A 19773-nucleotide genomic window follows, 5' to 3' on the forward strand; every position below is an offset into this window, starting at 1 on the left:
AATGATTAATATAGAGCTACTGGGCTATAACCTTCTTCAATTTGATACCCTCCACAAATTTGGAAATGCATACCTCACGATTATCATGATCTCGTAAATCATCTTTAATCATTATCCAATGAGTCCCACATACATAGTGAGCCTCCAATCAGGGAAAACGGGTTTATATATATATATAAATATATATATATTGCAATTGCTTCATGTCGTAATTTATTCTTCTACAGGCCATTTTTCCTCCAGCATGCAAGGATTTGGCCCAGATGATTCACAGGAGTAGAATATTTATAAAAAAAATAATAATCTTGGAACCCTTGCTAGGTTGCTAATGGAAGAAGTGTTTCTCTAAAGCAGGAATCCTTCTTCCCCTGCCAGACTCACAACACAAAAACGGTTTTGATTCTCAAAGGAAGGAATCTGCTGCAATGCTTATAGAATACAGGTGTCTCTACAAGCCTGTGCAATTTTTCCAGAGGGGAAACGGAATTCCAATGAAACAAACATTTTCCATTTGCAATCCAGGCCGTGGGTTTTCAAAGTTCCTGGCTGTCTGGCTGATTCAATATCAATTCCTTCTTCCCAAGTCTCCAGGTCTTCTTAATTTGGAGAAATACAGGGAATCTTCATTTAGTGACTGCTCGAAGTTACGGCGGCACCACAAAAAGTGACTTAGGATTGGGGTTTTTTTTTTCACGCGTACAACTCTTGCAGCATCCCAAGGGTCCCCTGATTGACACTTACATGCTTGAAAATTGACTTGCATTTATGTGTCCCGGGGTCATCGTAACATCGAACACGTCACTAAGCGAACTCTGATACGTGCAGTTCTCGACTTAACAACGGTTCACGTCGTGACTGTTCAAAGTTAAGTAGTAAGAGGTAAGATTCAGTTACGTTTGAGACAACCTGAGAAACTGTCACATTTCAAGCCAGGCTGCTTATCCATCATGCTCACTCCCACATTAATCAGAATGCCAGATATTTTATGTACAGTATCCCACATATGTAACAGCTGCAAGCCAACCATCAATCACTCCCTCTTCCAGCACTGATGAGGTTATCAGCTGCAAGAAAACCATCAAGCTTAAAATGCACTAAGGACCTCCAGAATTCTCCTCCTCCGCCTCCTCCCTCATTCCATTCCAGCACTGATGATGTTGCCTAGTTGGGTCATAAAACATCTGCAAAAGAAAACAACCAAGCTTAAAGAGCACCAAAGACCCCAGTCTTCCTCTTCCTCCTCCTCCTCTCCACAAATCCAACTCCCTTTTGACACTGATTGTGTTACCTAATTGGATAATACAACGTCTGCAAGGAGCTTAGAGAGCACCAAGGACCCCACAATTGTCTTCCTCTTCCTCCTCCTCCTTCTCCTCATCTCCTCCCTCACTCCTTTCTAGCACTGATGATGTTCACTAGCTGGGTCATGAAATGTCTGCAAGACAACAACGAAGCTTAGAGAGCACCAAGGACCCCCATAATTGTCTTCCTTTTCATCTTCCTCTTCCTCCTCCTTCTCACTCACTCCTTTCTAGCACTGATGATGTTTCCTAGCTGGGTTGTGAAACATCTGCAAGACAACAACCAAGTTTAGAGAGCACCAAAGACCCCATAATTATCTTCCTTTTTTTCCATCTTCCTTCACTTCCTCATCTCCTCCCTCACTCCTTTCTAACACTGATGATGTTGCCTAGTTGGGTCATGAAATGCAAGGAAATGCAAGCTCAGAGAGCACCGAGGACCCTACAACTCAAATCGGCATGACTAATATTCTCTTCTGAAGTAGGAAGTGCCGAGGGCCATTGTTTTCCAATGGGAAGCCAGGTTTTGAACCTTGTTCAGCATTGTTTAAGCAGGAAGAACGGAGAGTTATTATTCTCTAGCCATTCCTAGAATGCTTCGAAGATTTAGAGTCACTCTCACGGGCATAATTTGGTAAGGCAGAACGCTTTCCTTTGGATTCAAGGGACTGCAAGATATATCTTTTTTTAAAGATAAAACCTCTCTCTGCAGTTTCAAGCAGGCTCAAAGTCTCTATCACTGTTCTGACCAAGGCTTCATACCCTTTTTTTCTGAACCATTAAATCCAACCATCCCTGTCATGCTAAATCCAAGGAGGAAGACGAACAGCTGACAGGGAGTGTGAGTGAGTGTGAGTGTGGCTCCGTTGGCTGTGGAGGAAACTGGGGAAGGGCAAAGTCCATGTGGGCAGAGCAGGAGAGAGGTAGAACAAGGGAGAGGGGGTTCAAAGGAAGACCCAGGCCCACCCCCTCTTCATCCTAAAGCATGCAGGGAAGAACGGAGAACAGACCAACGTGGGCTGCGTGGCTTATGGGGGAGGAAAGGGCCCTGATTCCCTTCATTTGGCCACAGCTGGGAAGAGAGTTGAAAAGAGATGCAAGCTGAGTGCGGTGTCTGCTGGGAACAAACATGACTTTATCCTGTGTTGTCTTTTGCTTATCTGTGTTCCTGGCATCTTCCCAACCGTGTGAGTTTTGCCATGCCTGCACATCTGGAATTCTTGCTCCTGCCCTGCCAAACTAATTACCTTATTTTGGCTTGAGTGAACTTATAATTACAATTTTTGTTGACCATGTTTTGGACTTGATTCGTTATAGTCAATGGCTGTTCCTGGGAGAGTTGTCCTCCAGCCCAGAAGGTAACCAGGACATTGGGGGCAAAGTTGGAGCTAATAAAGGGAGTCTTTTTGATTATCTGACTGTGTTGCCTTTGTGCCATGCTGTTGTGGTTAGCCAGCAGCAGGTGCAGATGGCTGAGGAGAGCGGTGACTCTGATGAAGGGCCAGGACCATCAGGGAGTGGACTGCTGCCTTCAGTGATTGTGGGGGCTGGCAGCAGCGATGAGGAGGTTCCTGAGGAGCCTGTGCCAAGTGCACGTGCACAAAGGATTACTCGGAGGAAAGAACAATTACAGCAGCACAGGTGACTCAGGAGTAAGGCTGCAAGGTAATGGCCCCTCCCTCAAGAAGATAAAAGCCAGGTTTGAAAAAGCGTTCTTTGCAGAAAGCAAAGAAGCTCTGAAGTTCAACTTGTGGACATCTTAGTTCGTGTTTGAAGAATCTTGTAAATTAGTCTTATCTCTGGGGTTTTGGCATCATTGACAAATAACTTGGCAAGGCTCTTTCTTGTCAGAGCTAATTAGTGGAAAGCAGCCTTTTATCTGTAAAGGAACAGCATTCGTTATTAAACCTTAAAAGGTGGGGGCTGCTGACTTTGTCTGTGTTTGCTCTTTGGGAACTCGGTTGGGTCAGAACACACACCCCAGTTCATCTCACGTCCCTATCTCTGTCTCCAGCAGTGAGCTGCAACTGGTTTAACAACTGGTTCGGCGAGTGTGCTTTGCACGCCCACACAGCATTCAAAATCCGCCCATTTTACGGTTAAAAAATTGCCTTCGATGTCAGCGCTGATGAGTAAAACAGCCGAGCAGCGGCCATCTGCTATGCTGTGTGAGTCAGCTGAGCTAAAAAATAGGGACATATAGGACAGGAAACAGCAGGGGTGAGTGGGCAGGGCAAACTGCTCACCAGAGCAACCAGTTCGCTAGAACCGGTGCGAACCTGTAGGAGCCCATCACTGTCTGTCTTCCTATTTTCACATCTCCTCTTGATGCCATTCTAGAAATACTGGGAACTCTTTTATAAAATCCACAGTCAAGTACCCACATGGAAATCTCATCATCCTGATTTTATTTTATTTTATTTTCCTGCTGTGAAGAATGCTTCTGTGTGAGAGACGGCCCTTAGCATCATGAAATAGCGCACTATATTTGAAAGCCTCCCTCGGGGAACGCCATAAAGATAAAGATGCTATATCCAGAACTGGAGAATCCCCACCAGATGTTCGTGGGGGTGTTTAGAAAAGCCACCATGATCGTCCAACTCCTAAACAGGCAAAAAGAGACGGAATGATGAGCCAGAATTATTTGCTTTGGCTAAGCTTGTTTGGGTTGGAGGTCTTAAGACGTTGCCTTTGGCTTGAAGTCAGTTGATTCTTAGTCAGCAAATTCTGCACAGCAACGTCTGGGAAACTGACTCTTTTTAGCAAAGCCGGCCACTATCTGCATTCTTAGCCCGTGCCCAGGGCCATTCGAAGCGCCTAGCAATACATCCCCCGCCCCCCAAAAAATTTTTAAGGTTGGAGGGGCTCCATCAACATGATATATGCACTGCGATGAAGGTTTCTGTATTACTATTATTATTCTCATCCTTCCATAAGTTTCTACTTATGAGTATAACTTTGTTGCTTGTATCTTTACGATTTATATTGTTTTATTTAGTTTACTAGTATGATTTATGTTGATTGCTTATTTAGTATCCTGTGACTATCTCTAAGTGTTCTATCTTATGATTCATGACGAATGTATTTATGACTGTGATCATGATTTATCACATATATCTTTGATGTACACTGAGAGCTTATGCACTGAAGACAAATTCCTTGTGTATCCAATAAAGAATTTATTCTATTCTATTCTATTCTATTCTAAACTTCATTCTACTCTTTTTTATTCTATTCTAAGCTTCATTCTATAATATTCTATTCTAAACTTCATTCTATTCTATTTTATCCTAAACTTCAATCTATTCTATTCTAAGCTTCATTCTGTTCTATTCTATTCTGTTCTGTTCTGTTCTATTCTAAACTTCATTCTATTCAATTCTAAACTTCATTCTATTCAATTCTAAACTTCATTCTATAATTCTATTCCACTCTAAACTTTATTCTATAATATTCTATTCTATTCTGGGAATGTAAAAATAAAACTTGATTACTTACTCACACAGCAGCACGCCATTTTCTAATCCTGATCGAAAATGTTTATCGCCGAAAGTTTTTCCGGTGACTTGCTGTAAAAGAAAAGAGGGGAAAATTAATTGGCCGGATGGGACAGGATTGTTTCTGGAGAAATACAATCCCAACCATGGAGTGTTCGGCTGCATGGCACTATCCAAAGGGAGTGCACTCTCATTGGCCAACCCAACAGGCATGGTGGTGGCTGGAACACCATTTTGGAGAAGACCAGAATAAAAAATTTTGGCTGAAGTGCAGGGATCTCCGAACTTGGTAACTTTAAGAAATGAAAGCTGTGAGAAGATACTGATTTTCCATGAGTTGGTTACAGTAATTGCTTATTATACAATAACTCCAAGGTTAACTTCAGTCCAACAATTCAAGCCAACAATACCCCAATCAAGAAAGTGCCAAAGAGCCATCAATAAACACCCCAACCAAAGAACCTCTAAGGCCGTCTTCACCCACACAGACAGGGCAAGGCACCAGAATATAAACTGATAGAAAACCTCATCCCTTTCTAGCACTGATGATGTTACCTAGTTGGGTCATGAAATGTCTACAAGAAAACAAGCAAGCTCAGAGGATACCAAGGACTCCACAGTCCTCCTCCTCCTCCTCCCCTTTTCCTCCCCCTCCTCCTTTCTGCAAATCTTACTCCCTCTAGCATTGATGATGTTACCGAGTTGGGTCATGAAACATCTACAAGAAAACAAGCAAGCTCAGAGAGCACCTGCTAACGACAGGCAGTCCTCGAATTACGAGCCCAAAATGTCTGTTGCTAAGTGAGAAACTTGTTCAGTGAGTTTTGTCCCATTTTTTAACAACCTTTCTTTTCACATCTTGTGCCCGCCAGCGGTCAGCAGAGCTGGCAGCAGATTCGGACAGTGAGGAGGTTGGGGAGGAACTTGGGCCAGTCCTGGAGTTTGGGGAAGGCTCTGACAAGGGCTCTGTGTCAGAGGCAGAGATGGGACCAGGGCTGTCTGACAGTTATCAGCTGCCTTCGGAGTCGAAGATCAGTGGAGAAGAAGAACAGCTGGAGCCTGATCCTAGTGTGTGCGTGCACAGAGCTGTCAGAAGAAGGGAACAGCTAAGGAACAAGGGTTGACTTGGGAGTAAAGCCACAGGTGAACAGTGAATGCCCCCCCACATAGGGAATAAAAGAGGAGTGAAAGGGGAGTGGGGTTTTGCCGGAGACAATTAGTTTGTTTGGGTGAAGATCTGTCCCTGCGTTCTTGTCAAGTATCGTCTGCTACAGTGTGGCATCTGAAAGATATCAGCCTGGCAAATCTCCAAGCCTGATAAAGGTCTGTAATTGGGAAACCTCTTGAAAGACTGTTGGCCGGGACTTTGATGGAGAGGAATTCACTGTAAACTAAATAAAAGGAGTTTATGAGGAGGAGGACGCGGCTTCATGCTCTTGGGGAAACCTAGGTCAGAACATCGCAATCGTTATGTGTGAATCATTGTGGATTTTAAGTGAGTGACGCAGTTGTTGAGTGAATTTGGCTTCCCCACTGACTTTGCTTGTCAGAAGGGACTCACATGACCCCAGGACCCTGCAACCATCATAAATATGAGTCAAAAATAACGGAGTGAGCTTTCTAGACATTTCTTCTATTTGCCTTTATGTATATACTCTATATAAAGGAAAACTGGCAAAAAGACAACAGAAGAAATGTCTAGAAAGCTCTCTCCATTATTTGAATGACAGAAAGAAAAATATGTATATTGCTTGGGTCCCATTGAGAAAAACATGTATAGCATTTAACTGAGTTGCATGTAGCAAGAACCATCAACATTGTAGTTATCTTTTAAGTGATTTTAAATAGGTTTGTGAGGCTCATATTTGGGGGGAAAATGGGAGGAATTCCCTTTATGTAAATTTTAAATAGTTTTATTTTAAGTAAACTGCTTTAAAGTTTTAAAACTTTTTAACGGAGGCTTTCAGTCCGGACTAAAGGTGATGCAAGAGGCATTGACATGCTGTATACCAGAGGTTGCCAACCTTTTGGACCTCAGGGACCACCAAACACATAATTTTAAATCCTGCGGACCAGAGACCCTGAGAAAAATCCCCCCCAAAAGTCTGCAGGAAAATCCCCCACCCTGTTTTCCTACTGATCAATCATTTTTTATTTGGGATTGCAGGAAATCGTCTCCAGCTCCGTTCTCGGGGGTGGGGGATGGAGAGAGAGAGAGAGGGAGAGACTTTTGGCTTCATGCAAGGAAAGCAGCATAAGCAGCAGAAGTCTTTCTTTCTCTCCCCCAAACTCCGCCAGAAATGAGTCGTTGCCAGCGCAGCCTCTTGGAGCAGGAAGACTTGCAGGGTCCCAAAGACTCTTTTCTGGCGGAGTTTGGGGGAAAGAAAGAAAGACTTTGGCTGCTTTCCTTGTGTGCAGCAAAAAGCAGAAGAAGAAAGAAGCGGAAAGAAATAGCCTGGTGGCAAGGCCATGTGGGGTGAATGAGGCAAGCTCCCCCTCTCCCCCCTTCCCCCGGTCGCCTCACTACCTCATGTTGTTCACAATGCAAGCAACGCAAGCCTTGTGTTCCCACGGGCCATGTGGGCAACACAGCCTTGTGTTCCCGCGCAGCCTGGATTAATTGCTTTGGGGGTGACATTTCTCTGCAGACCACCAAAATTTTATCGCGGACCACCAGTGGTTGGTGACTACTGCTGTATACGGTATGTAAAACACCTGTGTCAAAATGCCAGATCCATGCCAGAAACAACCTGTGGCACGACCACAACATGAAGCATGCTACCCAACTGTTTTCAGTTCATAACCGAGTCTTGCCATGATCTATCGTGTGAAAACAAACCGGTATTAGAATAGTTTACAGGAAAAACAGGAAAGAAAGTTACAGGGGGGAGGAGGAGGGTAGAAAATTATAAACACAGGCATTGCAAAGAAATGCATTCTTTTCCAGCCCTTCAAGGTGTTGGAAGTCAGTACACCGGGCATTGCCGAAGCCTTAATGAGAGTCTGGCTAGGCCTCTCAAAATGATGATTTGCTTTTTAAACAAGATGGACTGCAGGGAAGGAAGGAAGTTCATTTCCACCCTTTGTCTGAGGTGGCCTTAAGTGGAACCCAGCCTGAAAAATAGAATTTGTTTAAAAAAATCAGACGGGGCAAATATAAACCGTCCATTTAAATCGTTTGTGTTGCTTGATTTAGAAACAGGTTGGCCAAAGAGCCCCGGGCCTCAGGCAAAAGCTGGTTTTTCTTTGACAAGGCCATGCAAAAGGACTGCACAATTTTTCTGACGTTTGAGTGGTGGCAAGTGGACTTCATTCGTTTTCTTTTTCTTTTTTTTTTACTGCTTTGGGATCTTTTGCTGCCCAAATTAAGTTTCCTCAAATAGTGAAACAGGTTTTTCTTACGCAGATGGGGCATTCGCTCCATTAATATACCACGGGATAGACTTAAAAATCTCCATTTTTAAGCACCGTAATAGGTTCCTGTACAACTACTGTGTTTCCCCGAAAATAAGACCCTGACTTATTTTTTTTGCCACCAAAAAAGGTACCAGGTCTTACTTTCAGGGGATGTCAACCACTGACTAACCTCACCTGCGCACGTCGCCCCTCTCCCGGCCTCCTTTTCACTGTCAGAGGCCTTCAGGAACTTCTTCTTCTGTGGCCGACAAGGCTTTCCAGAAGGTCTCTGCAGGGGATAATGGAGCTCTGGATCGATCCTGAGTTTTGTTATCAGCTCCAGAGGCCTTCAGGAAAGCCTTTTCCAGCCTTGCCGGCTGCAGAAGAACTGGGCCAGCAAGGCAGGTGCCGGGGTATCCGAGGCCTGGCTACACCTGTCCAAAGGTAAGTAGTAGGGCAGCTCCACCCCCCATCCCCACCCTAGCTTAATTTGTACCCATCCACTCTGGAGTGGGAGGGATCTTAATTAGGGCTTATTTGGGGGATAGGGCTTATATTGAGCGCATGTGTAAAAATCAAGCTAGGACTTACTTTCAGGTTAGGTCATATTTTGGGGGAAACAGGGTATCTTGGCCACATCTTTTTCTTTCTTTCTGCTTCTCTCTGGCACCTTTTGTGTCTTCCTCACCCACTGACTTCTTCTTCTCTAGGCCCATTTCTCTACATGGATTTGGAATTTATTTGTATCTGATCAAAAAATATTTGGCTTTCTCTATGGAAGTCAGCCTAAATCTTTGCTCATGGTAAGTATCACCCCTTCCAAGTTGTCCAAGATTGCCCTCGGTTTCAGGATATCAGTAAGGAAACCATAAACTTTCCTTTTTTTCCTCAAAATTTGGACTGGAATTTCCTTCAGAACAAATAATATCTATAATATTATCCATTTTCAGCCTGTTTTTAAAATGGCAATCCAAAACCTGATCTATTTAATTTGTATTTTATATATAAATATAGACATAGACATAAATATAAAAGCCAAGTACCACTCACGAAATCTCCAGAATCGTAAAACCTACAAACTTGAAATTTGGCACGTATGTTCCTCTTGGCTTCTAGGTGCTCAGTAAGAAAGGATTTTTTGAAATGACCATCAGATCATTAGTATTTCATTAGTATTTCTTATACAGCAATTAACACGCTCTGATGCTAAGGAGTTCTACTCCCCCCCCCCACCTGAAAAGAACTCTGTTCCAACTCCCAGTTGCCTCACATTCCGTTACCTCAGTTCAAACTGGCAGACGTTCCACTCCCTCACTCAAGAGCAGTCGGTCTGGAGCTCCTTACAGTACTAAACGTCGGTACCTCACCAAAATGTCTATGCCTTCCACCTATGGAACTGCTTCTGGACTCAAAGTGAATCTGTTACACCAGTTGAACCCCACCACTGCATTAAAGACATAAAGTGTTCTTTCATCACATATTAGCTCCCTATAGTTTAACTTGATAATACACAATTATTTTGCTGTAAGAGATGATGATGCTTATTAGCTGCAAACCTGAACACAACTTACCATGGGGTCAGCAGCTTTCAGCCAAGTCACTGGAACTTATTTCTGGGTAAACATGCCTGCTCTGGAAACAGGGTGTAAAATTACAACCTAAATCCCTTAATTTATACAAAGGAGAGGGGGGGAATACTTAAGAGCTAAAACATTTTCTTTGTATTCTATTTCCAAGCCCCAAGCCAAAACATGTTGATGTTTACTTCAATGCTAATACAGAAAATTTATAGTGTGGGGTTTTTTGGTCGCGATTTCAAAGCCAGATATGTCTTTAAAGTTTATTTTATGTCGGAGAGTTGAAAGCCTTGAGAAATAAAAGCAGGTCGGAATTAATTAATTGGACTTCTGAATCTGCTTTATTACATCCAAAAGCTGTGCTTCAAATGCAGATCACATATGGTATTTCCCATCCTTCAGAAAGGTCTGTGTCTGTCTCATTTAATCAGGAAACGTTGACGTGCGTTTCCCATGTCACTTCATCCTTATGGATTTATTTTTCTTATTAAGAAAAATGTTTGTGGCTGCCAAACTCATTCAAGGTGACTGGGCAGCTGGCAGAAACAAAATCTCAAATACAAAACCAAATGAACCCCCTCATCTTCTGGGGACAGCAATCAATCTATTTGATGGTTGCCTATCTTCCTGGGTGACCCAGGGTGGGATACAAAACAAACACAGTCACAGAAAACAGGTGAAGTCCCTTTTATTCCTTCAGTTTGGTTCCCAGCTCCGAATATCTTTGACTGGAGACAAAAAAAACTCCCACACAGTTACACGAAGAACGAAAAAAGCAACACAAACCAGCCAAGATAAGGGCTGGAGGATGTCCACAGATAACACACACTGGGAAGGACGCCAAACTCAGAGAGGAACTATAGAGATATTTACACAATTTGTTTCCTGCATTTGCCAGTACGCAGGTGCAAACTCTTATTCAGTTGTCACACCTGCAGCCCATGAAGAGGATCAAGGCCCTCTCCTCCCAAGTAGACCACATCTCTCCCTTATCCTCTCCTCCCTGCATGCCTTAGGATGGAGAGGGGATGGGCCTGGGTCCTCCTCTGACTGCTCAACGGGCCTCTGCCCTTCCCCAGCCTCCTCCACAACCTCCGGAGCCACACTTCCACTCCCTGTTGGCTGTTCCTCCTCTCCCTCAGAGTCAGTCTCCACCAGGGGCATGACAGGCGCTCTCAGGCCTCTAGCAGGACCAGAACACAGAATAACTGTGTTGGATGGGACCTTGGAGGTCTTCTAGTCCAACCCCCTGCTCAGGCAGGAAACCCTATATCCTATTTTAGACAAATCTCTTCTTAAAAGCTTGCAGCGTTGGAGCATTCAGAACTTCTGGAGGCAAGTCTGATTCATTGTTCTAACTGTAAAAAAAACCAGGTCTTTCAGAGTGTTTCAAACCAAGGCCAATCTTATCCCTGCGAGGTTGAGGTTCCACAGAGAGGGAGCCACCACGGAGAAGGCCTTGCTTCTTGGTCCAACTTGACAGGCCTCCTCAAGGAAAAGGGCCCTCCTGCACATATCTACAGGAAACACTGATTGGCAAAGAAAAGTTTCTCCAATGCAGTGGTGGGATTTCACCAGTGTAACAACCGATTTGGTGAGCGCGCTCTCAACCAAGCGAACTACCGGTTTGCATCGGGATTTTGTGAAGCCTAGGTCAGAATGGGGGGGGGAGACTGGGCCATGCAAGAGGCTGGCTGGAACACATGGGCATACATCTGCAGCTCAATTGGTGCAATTAGATTTGCCTGTGTGTGTGTGTGTGTGTACATGCTCGCTGGCCCGCCGCTTGCAGAAACTGAGTTGCACACTTGCGTACTGCTTATAGGCCATGGGACGGTAGTGGGGGCTGTGACCCGGTGGGGGTTGGGGGCCCTCTGGTAGTGGGCCGTAATCTGGTGGGAGTGGGGGTTGGGGACCCTCTGATCTACTTCATGTCTTATGCCAAACACACACACACACACACACACACACACAAAGCAATGGACATGCTTGAAAACAACGTGAAGCGGATGTTACTCAACAACCCCCTGTGAATCTACAGATGTAAGACACGCCACGACCACTCACACACACACACACACACCCCCCGGGCTATGTCCTGCCTTCCAGATGTCAGAGCTCTCCAAAGCTATCAGCACTGCTTTAAAAGTTATGAAAGGAACCAGATGGCCAAGTTTACCGCTCCGTTTTAGGCTGTAATTATTTATAATCATGAAGATCAAGTTTGTAAACGTTGACCCGCCAGCCTATTAGCACTCTGAGAAGATGGGAGGTTATAAGCTCTATAAGGGATCAGCCTCCAAGAGACATGAAATCTCTCTCTCTCTCTCTCTCTCTCTCTGCCTCCGTTGCTTCTCTTTTGTCAACTCATAAAATATTTCTATGGTCTTGTTAGAGTTGCCAACAGAAAGGGAGGGGGGAGCAGTGGGGCTGCTTGCAAACCGAAAGTGCATTCCACAAATGTTTTCAGAGATAGTAACTAGGTGAGCGAAGTTTCTGCTGGGCAAAATTCTAACTGGAGAGCATGATTGATGACTCTGGGCTATGGATGTGTCCCACTGGAGAATATGAATTACGATACTCCCAGGGCAGTGGTGGCAAACCTTTTTCGGCTCCTGTGCCGATAATTGCATGTACGCTCGTGATTGCGTGCCAGCAACCAGAAGGCAATGCATGCTGGACTCCTCCACACCCCGTGCGCCTGCATGCGCAATTCCCCTTGCCACACACCACGCATCTGAGCGTGCATGCATGATCACCCCCACATGCCGTGCATCTGTGCATGCACACGTGATCACTCTTGTGCACCATCTGTCTGCGCATGCACACGCAATCCCTCAGCACACCGTGCATCTCTGTGCATGTGTTCCCCCACTCCTTCCCCGCGCATGCATGCCAGATTCCCAACAATGAGCTGTCGGGAAGCAGCGCACGCATGCCTGTGCACTGGGGCTCTTCCAGGCGAGCTCTCGCATGCCGGGGCAAATGGGTCTGCGTGCCACTTCCGGCATGCGTGGCATAGATTCGCCATCACGGACCCAGGGGGCGGGAGAAAAAACCAGGGTCAAGAGTGACAATGAATGATGTGTTTCAGAGTCGGCTGCACCCAGGCAATGCTGGCATGTTAACTCCCAATAAAATCTTTTGAAGTTTTGGAAGTTTGGCTCGAGACTCATGATTTAATTGGGGGTAACTGCCGGAATCCTGACATTCTTTGCTTTCCAAAACAGGAACCCAAAAATTGTACAGGGAGCCCTTCAACTTACAGTCCATTTAGTGATCGTAGCTTAAGACCATTTTTCACACTTATGACCATGGGAGCATCACGGGATCAAAATTCAGACCCTTGGCAACTGATCCACACTTATAACGGATGCACTGTTCCCAGGGGTCCTGTGATTCCCTTTCGTGACTTTCTGATAAGCGAAGTCAATTGGGAGGTGAGGATTCCCTTAGCAACTGGGTGAAGTGCAGGGATTGGCTTAACAAACGTGGCAAGAAAAATTTGTCAAGTTAAGCAAAATTCACTTAACAAAAGGTCTCACTTAGCAACAGAAATATGGGGCTCAATTGGGGTTGTAAATCAAGGACTTCCTGTATAAATAAAACAAATGATGCAAGAGTGAAATGCTAATGCCATTTTTTTTAAAAAAACTATGCAGTTATAATTTCTTCTTAAATTTCATCAAAGAAGGCAAATTGCCCAGTGAATATCCATCTACCTGTCCCCAATCTTCATCCATCCATCCATCCAGCTATCATCCTTCCTTCCATCATAATTCCATCATCCATCCTTCCCTCATCCATCCATCCATCCATCCATTATCCATCCATCTTATCCATCCATCATCCATCTATCATCTATCCATTCATCCAACCACCATCCATCCATGCAACCATCATCCACCCATCCATCATCTATCCACCCTATCCATCCATCATCCTTCCATCATCCATCATCCATCCATCCATCATCCATCCATCCTATCCATCCATCATCCATCTATCATCTATCCATTCATCCAACCATCCTCCATCCATCCAACCATCCTCCATCCATCATCTATCTATCCATCATCTATCCATCCATCCAACCATCATCCACCCATCCATCATCTATCCATCCATCATCCTTCCATCATCCATCCATCCATTATCCATCCATCTTATCCATCCATCATACATCTACCATCTATCCATTCATCCAACCATCATCCATCCAGCCAACCATCATCCACCCATCCATCATCCATCCATCCATCCAACCATCAGCCATCCATCCATAATGGCTCTCACACTTTTTCTTTCTGAAATAATTCAACCTCTAAAGCATAAGTCCAATTATTATTTTTTTCACCCAAAGGTCTATAGTCTAAAAGCTTTTCCGGTCAGCCCTAAATACAGATATTGTCTTTTGACTAATTAAGGAAGTCGGCTTAGCCTACCTCAGGAAGTTCACCAAGCATTCCTCCTCCGTTGAGGGTAGTGCCACCAAATCTTTCCATCTTTGTGCCTATTAATAGTCTCATTGCAGTTATCAAACATAAAAACAAAGCTCCATTGTTTCTTTCTCCAGCTGTTTTTCCATCTATCCCAAAACAAAATGCCTCCAGTTTCAATTGCATATTTATCCTAAATAACCTCTGGATTAATGGATTTGCAGCCAAACTTCTCCAGCTTTCCTGTATGTCAAACAAGCATGATACAAATCTCCCTTCACCTCGTTTCCGTTTCTGATATAGGTTTCAGATACTTTTATAAGGGGGCCCCTAAATTTACGGACACAATCGAGCCTAAAATGCACATTGCTAAGTGAGGATATTTGTTAAGTGAGCTTTGCTCTGTTTTATTACATTTCCAGCCACCGTTGTTAAGTGAATCTTGGCTTCCCCGCCAACTTCGTTTGTCAAAAAGTTACAAAAGTTAATCATGCGACTCCCAGGGACGCTGCTACCGTCATAAATATGAACCAGTTGCCAACGCTGTAAGTGTGAAAAACAGTCAGAAGTCACAGTGCCATTGTAACTTCAAGCAGTCACTAAATGAACCGTTTGAAATCAAAGACTACCTGAATATCCCTGGAAAAAAGAAAAGATGCAATTGTTTTAACCAAAAAGAAGAAGAAAAAAGTTCATTCGTTCAACAAAGTACCTTTGCGTGAATTTTCCGCCGCCTTTGAAATTGTCTCCATTTTTTATTTGACTTTCAAGTTGAGAATTCTTACAAGAGAACTGAGAATAATTTTAAAGCTGTGGGGTTTTTTTAAATGTCTTTAACACATTTTTGCAAAAAAAAAAATACTCAAAAATTATTTTTTCGAACAGTGATTTAAAACTCTGCCTGGAAATAAACTGGCAAGCCAGCACAAATTTTTCACCACTGATGAAATGCGTTTAGTACTCTTTGTTCCCGTTAAAAACCACCCCGTTCAATTTTGATCCAAATATATTGTATGATTAATCTTTATGTATAAAGATTTGTGTGTAAATATGTGTCAGATATGTATAAAGCATATGTATGTATCTGACATATGTGCTCCTTTCATGAACAGGCTATGACCAGTTCTAGTCACCACAATATTAAAAAAAAGTTAAGACTTTGGATTTTCTTTCTTTCTTTTTCTTTTCTTCCTTCCTTCGTTCCTTCCATCTCTTTCTCCCCCCTTCCTTCCTCTTTAAAACATCCTACTTCCTCCATTTCCCTGGCTGAGGTGGTTCTTTCTTTCTTTTTTTTGCTTTCCTTCTTCTTTCTTTCCTTCTTCCTCCTTCTCTCTCTCTCTCTTTCTCTCTCTTAAACATCCTATTTCTCACCCTGAGGTGGTTCTTTCTTTCTTTCTTTCTCTCTCTCTCTTCTCTTCTTTCTTTCTTTCTCTTTCTTTCTTTCTTTCTTTCTTTCTTTCTTTCTCCCACCCTTCTTTTCTCTTTAAAATGCCCTATTTCCTTCATTTCTCTGGCTGAGGTGGTTCTTTCTTTCTTTCTTTCTTTCTTTCTTTCTTTCTTCCTACCTTCCTTTCTTTTCTTTTCTTTCTTTCCTTCTTCCTTTACCTCTTTCTTTCCTTCATCCTATCCTTCATTTCCCTCTCTCTTTTGCCATTTCTCTCTCTCTCTCTTTTTTCTCCCTACCCTTCCTTCCTCTTCAAAACATCCTATTTCCTCCATTTTCCTGGCTGAGGTGGTTCTTTCTTTCTTTCCTTCCTTCCTTCCTTCCTTCCTTCCTTCCTTCCATCCATCCATCCATCCTTCATTCTCACTCTCTCTTTCTCCCCCTTCCTTCCTCTGTAAAACCTCCTTTTTCCTCCATTTCCTGGCTGAAGTGGTTCATTCTTTTTCTTTCTTTTTCTCTATTTCTGTCTGTCTGTCTATCTGTTTGTCTGTCTGTCCGTCTGTCTGTCTGTCCCTCTCTCCCTCCCTCTCTCTCTCTCTCTCTCTCACACACACACACCCCTCTAAAAAAATTGAATCCATTGAACCAGAATAGAGCTGGAAGGTACCTTGGAGGTCCTCTAGTCTAGCCCCCTGCTCAAGCAGGCGAACCATTGACTTATGGCCGTATATCTAGTGGAGTCCATGCCAACGGCCTAATGGAATTTTCCACGTCAATGAAATGTACTTATTTTATTTTCGGCTAACAGCAGCAACAAAAATCCCTAATTTCCAGGGAGTGTGTGAAAATGAAACGTTCAGATCATGCAACACAACATGAATTCCTTAAATAGAGAAAAAGCCAAACACTGTTTCTTCTGCCTGCTCCCTTTCTCCAAACCTCATTAAACAAACTCATCACATCCTTCTGGATGAAGACCAAAAGGTCTTCCAAAGATGATGATAATGATTATCTATATACATAAAAGCGAAAGACCCCTCACGCATCATCACAAAATCTCCAGAACCGTAAAGCCTACAAACTTGAAATTTGGCACGTATGTTCCTCTTGGCTTCTAGGTGCTCACTAAGAAAGGATTTTTCCAAATGACCATCAGAGCATTTAGAGTATTTCCTATATTATTATTATTATTATTATTATTATTATTATTATTATTATTATTATTATTATTATTATTATTATTATTATTGTTGTTTTGTTGTTGTTGTTGTTGTTATTATTATTATTATTACGCTCTGATGCTAAGGAGTTCTACTCCCCCTCCCCACCTGAAAAGAAATCTGTTCCAAATACAAAACACAAGCAGAGGAGAGGAGTTTCAGTTTCAGAGCACCAAGCAGCTTTAGTACAGAACAGTTGAGCTAAGCCACGCCCAGGCTCCTTGCTGTCTCCTTCTTGCTCAAATACCGTTTCAGTTTCCAAACAGCCCTCAACTCTCTCACACACTAATCGAACGATGAAAGCCAGATGAATACCGATGGATGCTGGTAGGCAGAGGCAGATTTTTTTCCCCTTTATTTTCCTCCCTAAAAATCTTGCCTGATCACATAGTTTCGTAGTGAAGCACGGGTATTGAGCTAGTTGTTGTTGTTGTTGTTGTTGTTGTTGTTGTTATTATCATTATTATTATTCCAACATTATCCATATTTTGTAGGCTAATCTGATGACACTCTATTCCTTCTACTGGTCCAAATATTTGGGGTAAGTGTTTGCCGATAGCTTGCAAAAACTTTCCTAATTGTCCTTTGCTTTTTAGCATTTTGAGATGTCAGAATACATTAGTCACGGTGAGATCATTTTCATTTCTGGGGCTTTTGAAAAAACGCGGCTGGCATTGACATGTAATCCCTATTAGGGCGGGGGTCATTGTTAGGCTGCCACCTAAACTTTCTTTCAGGATGTTTGACAAGTCACGCAGGTCAAAATCCGAGACAACTGCAAGTCTTAACAGAATTAACAGGATAACAGAGTTGGAAGGGACCTGGGAAGGTCTTCTAGTCCAATCCCCTGCTCAAGTAGGAAACCCTATATCATTTAAGACCAAAAGTCTTCTTAAAAGCCTCCAGTGATGGAGACTTTTGAAAGCCTCCAGTGATGGAGCACTTGCAGTTCAGTGGCGGGATCCAACTGGTATAACAATCGGTTCGGTGAACATGCGCTGGTCCGTACTAGCCGAATCCCACTCCTGCTACAGCTTCTTAAAAGCTTCTGGTGTTGGAACCAACCTACAACTTCTGGTGGCAAATCGTTCCACTAATTAATTGTTCTAAGTGTCAGGAAATTTCTCCTGAGTTCTAAGTTGCTTCTCTCCTTGATGAATTTTCATCCGTTGTTTCGTGTCTTGCCTTCTGGTGCTTTGGAGCAGTGGTTGCCAACCAGCGGGCCGGGGACCACTGGTGGTCCATGAGAAAATTTTGGTGGTCCGCAGAGAAATGTCACGCCCAAAGCAATTAATTCAGGCTGCGTGGAAACACAAGGCTGCGCCACCCACATGGCCCGCGGGAACACAAGGCTTGCATCGCTTGCACTGCAAACAACCCGAGGTAATGAGAGGAGGGGGAGAAAGGGTGGAGTGGGGGAACTTGCCCCACTCACTCCTTGCGCCTCGCCTGGTCACCGGGCTGCTTCTTTCCACTTTCTTCTTCTGCTTATGGCTGCACACAAGGAAAGCAGCAAAAGTCTTTCTTTCTCTCCCCCAAACTCCACCAGAAATGAGTCTTTGGGGCCCTGCAAGGCCTCCTGCTCCAAGGGGCTGTGCTGATGCGACAAGTCTCACAAAGACTCATTTCTGGCAGAGTTTGGGAGAGAAAGAAAGACTTCTGCTGCTTTCCTTGCATGAAGCCAAAAGTCTCTCACTCCCCTGAGAACGGAGCTGGAGACGGTATCCTGCGATCCCAAATAAAGAATGATCCATTGGTAAGAAAACAGGGTGGGGGATTTTCCTGCAGACTTTTGGGGGGATTTTCCCAAGGTCTCTGGTATGCGGGATTTAAAATTATGAGTTTGGTGGTCCCTGAGATCTAAAGGATTGGTGACACCTGCTTTGGAGAATAGGGTGACACACACACTCCTCTTCTTTGGGGCAGCCCCTTAAATTAGATGGAGAATATTGCTCCCACAATTCCAGGGTTTTCAGTGAGGCTCTCAAAACTGGCTCCTTTGGGTAAGCATGATCTGTGGGAAAGTTCTATTGGTTGTCCTTCCCTTGCTTTTTAAGCTAGCTACAGGTAAAATTAAAGGAAATATGATAGTTTTTACAGCCATGCCTGAAATCTATTTTGGGGAGGATGCTCAGCCAAAGCTCACATCGGAAAAGGACTGGGAAAAATATATTTTTTAAAAAAACAGACTGCATGGCTCCCTTCCAGAGCAACGTGTAGGACAGGCACAAATAAAGACAGCTAAATAAAAGTGCCAGATGACTTTAAGTAGGTTAAGTAACAGAAGAGAAAGAGAAGGCAGAAAGAAAATCTCATGCTTCTCATTTGAGAAAGTTATTCTTCTATTTTTCCTTCTTTCAAAGCTGTCTAGAGGTATGCATGGGAATTTGTCTGGTGACCCAGTTCACCAAAACTATGACCCGCAAGCGACTTACAAGCATAACTGCAAATGCAAACAGCCTGACAAAAACTAGGACTAAAACTCACCGTTGAGTCCTTGGTGCTCTCTAAGCTTGGTGGTTTTCTTGCCTACCAGCCAGCCCAGCCTCATGAACAGACGAGTACCTAACATGAAGAATGACACCAGACCCATTCCCACAAGGGCCACACAAGATACTACCACCACACTTCCATGTAGAAAGCAGACTCACACCCACACAGATGATGAGACACGACCACGGACCAGAAGCCACACCGCAGCTGCATCACCACCCGCTTCAAACCCCTCCGACCCATACATGAAGCGAACTGACGCCCACCATGAAGATGCGGCACGAACACGAAGCCAAACAGCAGGATCACAGCTCACCAGCTCAAATCCCCCAGCAACTAAGACTAACCTGAGCACAACCAAGCCCCCACCTGAACAGAACACACCCCCAGCCAATCAGAGCACAGCCAAGCCCCCAACCAATGAGAACACACCCCCACCCAATCAGAACACAGCCAAGCCCCCACC

The 19773-nt window shown here is 43.9% G+C and overlaps 1 protein-coding gene across 7 annotated transcripts in view; it reads right to left on the reverse strand.

The window, feature by feature from the left end:
• Positions 1-19773, reverse strand: part of LIMCH1 (LIM and calponin homology domains 1) — a 192651-nt gene that overhangs the window by 125782 nt on the left and 47096 nt on the right. For all 7 annotated transcript variants that reach the window (XM_087936752.1, XM_087936754.1, XM_087936753.1 and 4 more), the window contains exon 2: positions 4800-4870. In XM_087936752.1, the coding sequence (XP_087792878.1) occupies positions 4800-4870 (71 nt within the window). The remainder of the gene's footprint in view (positions 1-4799; positions 4871-19773) is intronic.

Source organism: Pseudonaja textilis, chromosome 6 (assembly GCF_049901715.1).
Source record: "Pseudonaja textilis isolate UNSWEBS1 chromosome 6, rPseTex1.2, whole genome shotgun sequence".
Lineage (NCBI taxonomy): Eukaryota > Metazoa > Chordata > Lepidosauria > Squamata > Elapidae > Pseudonaja > Pseudonaja textilis.